General features: G+C 32.5%; 1 protein-coding gene and 2 long non-coding RNA genes across 3 annotated transcripts; 2 read left to right on the top strand and 1 right to left on the bottom strand.

Annotated features, from left to right (window-relative positions):
* Positions 1-1,443: 1,443 nt before the first annotated feature.
* On the bottom strand, positions 1,444-4,099 carry LOC121466785. Its single transcript, XR_005976965.1, has 2 exons — positions 2,834-4,099; positions 1,444-2,779 (listed from the first exon to the last, which is right to left on the bottom strand). It is a non-coding gene; the product is annotated as an uncharacterized LOC121466785 (long non-coding RNA).
* Positions 4,100-5,602: 1,503 nt separating this feature from the next.
* On the top strand, positions 5,603-6,100 carry LOC108138356 (ARL14 effector protein). Its single transcript, XM_017260529.2, has 2 exons — positions 5,603-5,817; positions 5,868-6,100. The coding sequence occupies exons 1-2, from the start codon at positions 5,619-5,621 to the stop codon at positions 6,029-6,031; spliced, it is 363 nt and encodes a 120-aa protein (XP_017116018.2). The 5' UTR covers positions 5,603-5,618; the 3' UTR covers positions 6,032-6,100.
* A 1,488-nt stretch (positions 6,101-7,588) lies between these two features.
* On the top strand, positions 7,589-8,620 carry LOC121466782. Its single transcript, XR_005976962.1, has 2 exons — positions 7,589-8,241; positions 8,415-8,620. It is a non-coding gene; the product is annotated as an uncharacterized LOC121466782 (long non-coding RNA).
* The last annotated feature ends 1,415 nt before the right edge of the window (positions 8,621-10,035 follow it).

Below are 10,035 nucleotides of genomic sequence, written 5' to 3'. Positions count from 1 at the left end.
TGTTAACATACACCTTACTTTATTTACCCAGTAACAATTTTTTTTAATAACAAATTTTTTCTTCTTTTTTGTGTTTTTTGAAGCAGCTGAATTTGAGCCACGAGGCTAGTCTTCATGGAGATACTCATGTATTAAAGTATTAACTGGCCAAAGTGTAGAATCAAATGCCTTAGAGAAATATTCAGTTATAAGAATTTTAAATGAAGAAATATTAAGCTTTCGCTTAAAAATGAACTTATGTACAGAAACAGCGTTGTCCGGTGCATGAAGTTTCTCACAGTGAAAGATCCACACATCCTCGGCAGTGGCTTCGAAATATATTTTTTTTAGTTACCCCTCTCAGAGGAATCCCCGAGACCTCAGAAGTCGCATCACTATTCTTTTGACGAATATTTATCGGAACACCACTCAAAGCGATATTAGTGCGCCCAAGTGCCGAAAGGGCAAGCACCAAAAGTAGAAGCAGGTGAAGCAGCAGAGTTGGCAGCAACAGGAGCCAATTGCAATCCAAAAGAGACCAGGTTTTCTTCCGGTAGAAAATTACCGAAGACTTTTCTTAAAGAACACATTCTTCTCCCCTTTAGAGGATCTTTACGCTTCCATTTAACATATGCGTAAAATATTTAAACAATATATTTTTTATGGAATTCGGAAGCACCCACCACCTTCCATACCCTTCATCGCATTTGTGTCTTAAATGCAGAGAGCCACTCAAACAACTCCTGTTCGTCACTGACGGTCGGAATTGATTTAACTGCTGCAGCTTCAACTTTTGTTGCGGCGTCACAGCCATAATAATAGCGGTGTTTTTCATGTTAAGCATATTTCTTAAAGATTTTTATAATGTAGCTTTTAGCTATGATTTTGTTGTTAGGACCTCAGGCAGGAAAAAACTCCAGTATACACATCCTGATGTCGGTTTTTTTATTCAATTATGATAATCTTCTCAGCAATCCCGTCAGATCCTCGTTCGCATCGGCTAAATTGCAAATGCCAAAATATGAATATGTCTACCCTGTCATAAATTTACTCAAAATTAAAATTTCAAATTAATTTCGTTTAAATTTGCGAAAATTAAAAAGCAAACAAAATGAGATCAGCTTTTTGTGCCATTCACATGCCGATGTTGTATTACTATTTAGCTAAATGTGCCAATAAAATCGGGTACGTTAAAAAAACCAGAAAGCAATGAAATCTGGCTATAATCTGAAATGTTGTGAAGATAGATAGATACTTAATAGCCAATTATCCAATTGTTTTTTTCTTTTTTTTATACATTTATTATTGGAAATTTTCCTGAAGTGTATTAAATCTTAAATTATAAAGCTATCTGACAGTCCAGCTGACTGACGCAAGATTGGGGGCCTCTAATGTTGCTGGGCTGGAAGCGAGTTCGATTGGAAACCATCCTGGCGAGCTGGTTTGAATGAAAAGTTGTCTTCGTGTTATAAATCGCTTTTTATTTGGATATTATCTTTGATCTTTTACAGGTAGAACACCAAGCCATTCTCAAAAATCTTGTTCCGAGCATACCATGGTGCCCAAGTGACAATTTTTAGGATTTTGGATTGAGATCGCTGAACAGTGTCGATGTTGCTGGTGATCGAGTTTCCCCACAGCTGGGAAGTGTAGCTTCGTAGTTTCTTCGGCCAGTAAGTCGCCTGTTAAGGTGGACGCCAAGGTACGTACCACCATCGGCTTTTAAAAGTTGCGTTAGTGGGAAACACGATTGCAGAATTTTTCGCATATTCGACAGAATGCATTGTAAAAATACATTTAAATCAATTCTGCGTTAAAATTGCTGCCTTTGGGAGCAAGCCCCCAAAATCCAAAATGTTTCGCGCTAAGATTTTTTGGTCTGCACCGAATAACCATTGGTCTAGCGACATGCGGATATAGCCTATTCACATTAATGGTCCAGATGAATTTGCTTACAATTTGTTGATAAATTTATTTGCAATAAGAAAATACTTAAATAACGTCTTAATAAAAGAATTTATTATTTAAATTGTATTTCCTTAATAAGTATAAAACGACATGCCAAAATATAGTTAATTAGTTGACAGTTTTTTATTCTGTGATAACATATTAACCATAGTAAATGCCACATTTCATGAGATCTTAATTTTTTCACTTCATCTACGTTACTATTTGTTTTGAACTCTCGGAAGAAAATGTAATAGGAATAGACTATTAATGGCCTAGTCCCATAGAGAACTATCCACCGTCTTTTTTAAAGATGGTCCGTTAGGTAGCGCCGTGTCAAAAATTTGCCGGTTATTCCTTGACGGTGGAATTTACGTTCGCAACCACACATTTCTAGCCGATATTTCGCCGATGTTTTTTCTGTGAAACTTAAAAAAGAAGTTGGGCTTGGGAGGTTAACGCACCCCCAGGCAGCAATTTGAATACAAAGTAGATTTAAGCCATTATTTCTTTTAATTTATTGGATTAATACTATCCTAGCGCTACAAGTACATCACTTATAATTTACTGCGTTAGATACTACAATTTTATTTTAATTAGTTACATTATGATTTTAATTTATTTGATAATTGAATTTATTTAATTGTTTATTCATATTTTAATTATTGTTAAAAAATTGTTTGAAAATTTCAATATATTCTCTGCAGTTTCATTATAAGAATTCTGTAATAAACTGAATCAAACGCTTTGCTTAAATCTAGTAGGGTTAAAAAAGTTATTTTACAATTATCCATTGCTACACGTATATCGTCTGCGATCTTGATAATGGCGGTAGTACAGTCCTTACGGAAACCTGATAGAAAATTATTTATCAAATTTTTTGTCATTAAAAATTTTTTACATATACCATTAACATTTCAATACTATCAAATTGGATTAAATTCGTTATTGGTCTTTAATATCGTCATAATTTATGTAATTTTCCACGACTCCGGGAAGGTAGGCATTGTTATTGCAGTATAAAACAAGTGGGTCAGGTTTTTAATTATGTTTGGTAGTAGTATTTTTACAAAGTTTGGATTTATATCGTCAAGTCCATGTAGCTTTAGATTTAATTTGTAAAAACGTCACACTGAGTTTCATAAACAAAATTAAAGCAATTATTTTCACTATCTATTGTCTCTGTTGGTACATTTACATATATTCAAGAATTTCCTTTACGGTCGTGAACATCTACATACATCTTTTATCACAGATTTTGTATGGCCAATGCCCTTTTTTTGTCTTACCAGACCCGTCACGTTTCCATTCTAATAGTTAGCTTGCCGCTTAAATGTTCAAATTAGCCTGTTCACCGTTGTTCTTTCCTTTTGGCAGGGCGTATACCAAAATATTTAAAAAAGATAACGAACACAAGTAAAGAAATAAGTGTAGAGCCAAGGAAGATAAAATAACTTTCATTTGTGCATAGGCGTGAGCACCTCTGATTAAGAGTATGCTTTGTTAGTTAGTTAATAGTTAATATTTTTATTAAAACATAGTTTTAATGAATTTTTCAGGGTCTTTACTTTGTTATATAAATAGTCAATATTAGAGTTAAGTAGTCCCAGTTGAGTATCTACTGTTGTCAGGTATAATATATTATCCCAATCACAGAGATTGCAATCAGCATTCAATCTAGTATAGACAATCCTTTTGAAGTCTTTATATGTGTAGGTTCTCTCAGTGCAGACAAGTTCAATGTTGGAATATAATTATACATTTTTTTAATTTTTAGCACATGTATACTTCACATTTTGTTGTTTTTTTTTTACATTTACATTTACATTTTTCTCACTTATTTGCTTAAAACAACCCTTATTTGTTAATAACAACCCTTATTTGTTTAGAACAACCCTATATCTGAATTTTAACAGCAACGAAATTAAGAAGTTCACAAAAACAGCTTGGGTAATTGAAAATCAAAATGCAAGTGACAAGCAATGCAAAAGAAACGAAAAATACCCCGCGCATTTTTGCATGTTCCTTATTGTTCCTTTCATTTGTTTTTCAGGAGTAACGTTTGTTTGATTACTGCTTAAAGTCACAGTGGCGGGAAAAAAATAGCATTGGGAATTCAGAAAAAAAAAATTCAGAGCAAAAACACGCTTTGAATGTAAATTATTAAATGTACATATCTATTTCTTTTCATTATCTGAAATATTATTGAAAACAACATTTTTATTAAAAAACATTTTTTTAAAAAATATATATATTAATATATAATATACTATTTAAATTATTTTTTTTTTTATATCTATTTTTTAGATTTATAAAATTGTATAGACTTTACGAATATATAAAACAATTGCCTAACACTTACTTAATAGGGTATTTCCACAGAGATCCATCCACCTTCCACCATCCGTTGAAGGGATGGTCCATAGGGTTTTGCCGTTCCAAAACTTTCCAGTTAGTCCGCCGTTAAAATTTGACGGACTTTGACGGACTTATTTATGTGATAGTTAGCCGATGTTTCTGCGATGCAACCCTCTTTCCAAGCAGTTCATCCCTGAAAAAAGTGAAACTTCGGCTTACCACAGAGCACATCCACCTTCCGATTTCAGCTTATCTGAACAGCTATTGCTCGTCAAAACGTAAACAAAGATGGTTGACCTGTTGACTTTGTTTACGACGAGCAATAGCTGTTCAGATCAGCTGAAATCGGAAGATGGAAGGTGGATGTGCTCTTGTGGAAAACGGATTTTCCATATCTGTTGAAAATTCCAACCGTTATTTTTTTGTTTGTTTTTTGGATGGTAGATAGGTTCTGGCTCTAAGCGATCACGAGTTTATAAAAAAAAAATCAAAACCATTTCGCTTGGCCAGTTGTATAAATACAATATATGTTTAGCTTTTTGCACCAATGTTGAGTCATAGCCGGATTCCACTGGCGCATTAAAACGCATTTAGCCGAATGCGAATTTATTTAACACAGGGAATCCCATAAGGGTAAATGCGCATTATGCGATAAATAAATGCGAATAAAAATCGTTCGCCCTGAACGTTTTTAGAATAAATACCGGAAAATACTGATATATCACGATATTATGTTAGTGCCACCCCTTAAACAGCTGGTTTTTATATGCAAGAATGGCGCTATTTTTGATTTCTTTCAAATGTAAAATCCTCTTTGCATAAAAACGACTGAAAACAGCTCCACAATACATTAATGCTGGATCTCTGGCAGGAAATAACTACCACATATACGAAGATCCTTGTCCTTTTTATTTTTAAATGGTACTGTTGATCCTTGCAAACCCGTCAAACAACACCATCAGCTCCCTCTCCTTGACGTCCAAGTGGGCAAATGCCTGGGTCGCATTATGGATGTCCTGTTGGGCATTAAAAATATCCGTAAACTCGCTCATGTTCATGATTTTAAATTCATTTTCTTTTTATTTGCGAAAATTCAAAAGAAAACAAACCCAGATCAGCTGTTCGTGCCACTCACATGTCGGAGTAGCATTAGCTAAATGCTAATGCGCCAATGGAATCAGGCACATTTAAAATATCCACTAATGCGGCAATGGAATTAGGCTTAGTGTGTTCGCACTATTAGTGTATGGTATGTAAACATTTTTAGGTCGCGGTCATAATGGCTTATTTGTACAGTATCGATGTCCCAAACGTTAGTTTTGTTGTGCGTAGTAATGAGTTCATATATAGATCCTGATTATTCCATAGGACGCAATCTGCGGCAGAGACAAAGGAAAAAATGTATCTCCAACGACGATGCGAAATTAGATTCAGAAAAAAATAAAAGAAAAGGAAAGAAAAAAGGTCAATATATGGGCAAAAATGGTGCATATGACGAAATCGGACATATTCGGTTCAACGGACTGGACATTTGTAAGTGCCAGGCAGAGCTCAAAATTTAAAATATAACAATTTTTTGTCAGGTGACTGTATGAATAAAGATTGTGATGGTTGCTGGTATGAATGCCGAAGTTGTGGCTCTACTAGGTGTGGTCCTCAATGTCGCTCAAATCGAAAGTTTTTCTATGAAGGAATTGCATACGATGGAAAAGACTTATCTATACATAATAGATATATTCCCAAATGAAATTGACGTAAATTGTATTAGCCTAACAATATAACAAAATAAAAACGAACGAACATTACTTTATACTAAGCATAGATGTACTCATTATATTAATTTTTAAAATTGTCTATAAACTTGTACTTGTAGACGTTATTAATTTTTTATGTATATTTGAATTTGAACACTTTTGAACGCATACAGACTAATGCTTTTTCTTCAATTTTTTACTTTAACTGCATTGCAACAAATCGAGGTCGAGAAAATATACATTGGTTGACTATATACTTGTATGTATGTAGGTGTAAGGTATTATAATTTCAGTCATAAGTTTGCAACGCAGTGAAGGAAGCGTTTCGGACCCTATAAAGTATATATATATTTGATCAGCACAAGGAGAGTCGATCTAGCCATGTCCGTCTGTCCGTTTCTACGCAAACTAGTCTCTCAGTTTTAAAGCTACCGCATGAAACTACCAAAATTTGTCCTTCTATTGCAAAATATAAGTCGGAACGAGACGGATCGGACGACTATAGCATATAGCTCCCATAGAAACAATCGGAAAAATAAATGAAAAAAGTATAACTTTGCTGATTTTAAAATTTTTTTAAAGTTCTTCGACATATAGTATTGGTTAAATATTTTAGAATTAAGGTTTAAATTTCATCAAAATCAGATGACATAACATAAAAATATTACGAAAAAAATTGTACTTTTTTATTTTGTAATTTTTTTGTAGAATTTTTTTTTGACTAATTAATAATTTGACAGTTCAGAATAACGCTTTTAATTTTAACGTTTTTAATCGGATAACGATATCATATAGCTGCCATAGGAACTATCGAATAATTTAGCTGCAAATGTTTTTAAACATATATGCAAGCCAATTATAATTTTAATGTTTTCAGGAATATTTCATTTTTGAAATAGCTTCAAGGGTATATAAACTTCGGTTTTCCGAAGTTTTCTTCCTTTCTTGTTTAATTTTTTTTTAGTTCTCCGACAAAAAGTAATGGTTAATTATATTAGAGTTACGGCTTAAATTTCATCAAAATCAGACGACTATATCATAAAGCTTCAATAGGAACAAAAATATTTTAAAAAATGTTTATAAATGTAACTTTTCTATTTTAACATTTTTTTAAAATATTTTTTTCTTATTAATAATTTGAAAGTTCAGAATTACGCTTTTAATTTTATTGAAATCGGAACTATCGAATAATTGAGCTGCAAATACGCAAGTAAATCATAATTTTAACGTTTTCAAGAATATTTCATTCATGCAATAGCTGTGAGGGTATTTGAACTTCGGCTTGCCGAAGTCTAAATACCTTTCTTGTTTCTATTTTTTTTTAATCTGTAAATAAAAAAAAATAATTTTTAAAAAATTGTATAATATATTAAAATTTTTTTTATTCTTTTTTTATCTTAGCTGAAACAAGAAAGGAAGCAAACTTCGTATAACTGAAATTTATATAAATATATAATTAAATTAATAATTCTGAGTAACTATGTCGAAAAGAATAAAAAAAAGAATTGATAATTAGAGAAGTTACGAGAATAAAAAAAAGAATTGATAATTAGAGAAGTTACAATTTTTGTGTTTTTTTTTATTATTCCGATTGTTTCCATGGAAGCTAGATGATATAGACGAAATGCACTTGTATGAAAACACTGAGGGTTTGAAAAGAACCTTATTCGCGTCGTTAAATAGCGACCTTCTAGCGCTTGGTAGACCTAAAGTGGGTAGCTACATGGCCATATTGCTGCAACAACAAAGTAAGTTCTTTCAGCGGCGTTCTAAAAACGGAACATTTTCCTTGGCCACGCCGCCTGCTGCAGTTTTTTTTACCGGAAAACTCATTGCCGAGAATACGATAAGACCGCCCAAGGCAAATCGTGAACTCCTGCTGAAGACTTTCATTGGACTGGCTGCTGTCTGTCCCCAACGGCGAGGAGTCTAATCTACGCAAACCGACTGATGGCGCCAGTGAAATGATTCGTGGGTTAGATGGGATTGGAGTGATTCATCTTGTCCTAGCCAAATCAACGCCGACCCGAGAAGGAAGTGGGTAGATGACATCAGAGCTCAGCATTACCAACCGTTAAAGGCTTGTTTAAATTTCTGGATGCTGCGAGGATTTTGAACAAAGCCAAATTCGAGCCTGGCAGTCACACGGACAAGTCTGCCAAAGCAAAGCGCGCACTTATTGCAGTTAACCGTGGCAAATGCGGTAAGTGTGGCTCCGCTGAGCATCAGTTGTATAGATACTCGCAATTTCAAAGTTTGAACACTGAACAGTGGCGCTCCTTTGCGAAAGGAATGTCGCTTTGATTCAATTGTCTCCATATAATTTAAATTTATTATTATTTTTCATTTACATGGTCGTCAATCCAACGGCGAAAGATCCTTTTCCGACGGTGACAGCTGATCAAAAAGAATTATGTTAGATTAATTGGTGAATGTGGTTGTTGTTTTTCTATGAAGGAATTGCATACGATGGAAAAGACTTATCTATACATAATAGAAATATTCCCAAATGAAATTGACGTAAATTGTATTAGCCTAACAATATAACAAAATAAAAACGAACGAACATTACTTTATACTAAGCATAGATGTACTCATTATATTAATTTTTAAAATTGTCTATATACTTATACTTGTAGACGTTATTAATTTTTTATGTATATTTGAATTTGAACACTTTTGAACGCATACAGACTAATGCTTTTTCTTCAATTTTTTACTTTAACTGCATTGCAACAAATCGAGGTCGAGAAAATATACATTGGTTGACTATATACTTGTATGTATGTAGGTGTAAGGTATTATAATTTCAGTCATAAGTTTGCAACGCAGTGAAGGAAGCGTTTCGGACCCTATAAAGTATATATATATTTGATCAGCACAAGGAGAGTCGATCTAGCCATGTCCGTCTGTCCGTTTCTATGCAAACTAGTCTCTCAGTTTTAAAGCTACCGCATGAAACTACCAAAATTTGTCCTTCTATTGCAAAATATAAGTCGGAACGAGACGGATCGGACGACTATAGCATATAGCTCCCATAGAAACAATCGGAAAAATAAATGAAAAAAGTATAACTTTGCTGATTTTAAAATTTTTTTAAAGTTCTTCGACATATAGTATTGGTTAAATATTTTAGAATTAAGGTTTAAATTTCATCAAAATCAGATGACATAACATAAAAATATTACGAAAAAAATTGTACTTTTTTATTTTGTAATTTTTTTGTAGAATTTTTTTTTGACTAATTAATAATTTGACAGTTCAGAATAACGCTTTTAATTTTAACGTTTTTAATCGGATAACGATATCATATAGCTGCCATAGGAACTATCGAATAATTTAGCTGCAAATGTTTTTAAACATATACGCAAGCCAATTATAATTTTAATGTTTTCAGGAATATTTCATTTTTGCAATAGCTTCAAGGGTATATAAACTTAGGTTTTCCGAAGTTTTCTTCCTTTCTTGTTTAATTTTTTTTTTTAGTTCTCCGACAAAAAGTAATGGTTAATTATATTAGAGTTACGGCTTAAATTTCATCAAAATCAGACGACTATATCATAAAGCTTCAATAGGAACAAAAATATTTAAAAAAATGTTTATAAATGTAACTTTTCTATTTTAAAATTTTTTTAGAATATTTTTTTCTTATTAATAATTTGAAAGTTCAGAATTACGCTTTTAATTTTATTGAAATCGGAACTATCGAATAATTGAGCTGCAAATCATCATAGCTTCAATCTTCAATTTTTAAACATTACCGCAAGTAAATCATAATTTTAATGTTTTCAAGAATATTTCATTCATGCAATAGCTGTGAGGGTATTTGAACTTCGGCTTGCCGAAGTATAAATATCTTTCTTGTTTCTATTTTTTTTTATTCTGTAAATTAAAAAAAAAAACATTTAAAAAATTGTATAATATATTTAAAGTTTTTTTTATTCTTTTTTTATCTTAGTTGAAACAAGAAAGGAAGCAAACTTCGTATAACTGAAAT

This window comes from Drosophila elegans, unplaced genomic scaffold (assembly GCF_018152505.1).
Source record: "Drosophila elegans isolate 14027-0461.03 unplaced genomic scaffold, ASM1815250v1 contig_151, whole genome shotgun sequence".
Classification (NCBI taxonomy): Eukaryota; Metazoa; Arthropoda; class Insecta; order Diptera; family Drosophilidae; genus Drosophila; species Drosophila elegans.
The sequence above is the reverse complement of the archived record's forward strand: the minus strand, read 5'-3'. Positions and strand labels throughout refer to the sequence as shown.

Coding starts and splice junctions, on each gene's coding strand:
- LOC108138356 (XM_017260529.2), top strand. CDS start 5,619: ATGAGTTCATATATAGATCCTGATTATTCCATAGGACGCAATCTGCGG. Junction 5,818..5,867: donor GTTCAACGGACTGGACATTT/GTAAGTGCCAGG, acceptor ATTTTTTGTCAG/GTGACTGTATGAATAAAGAT.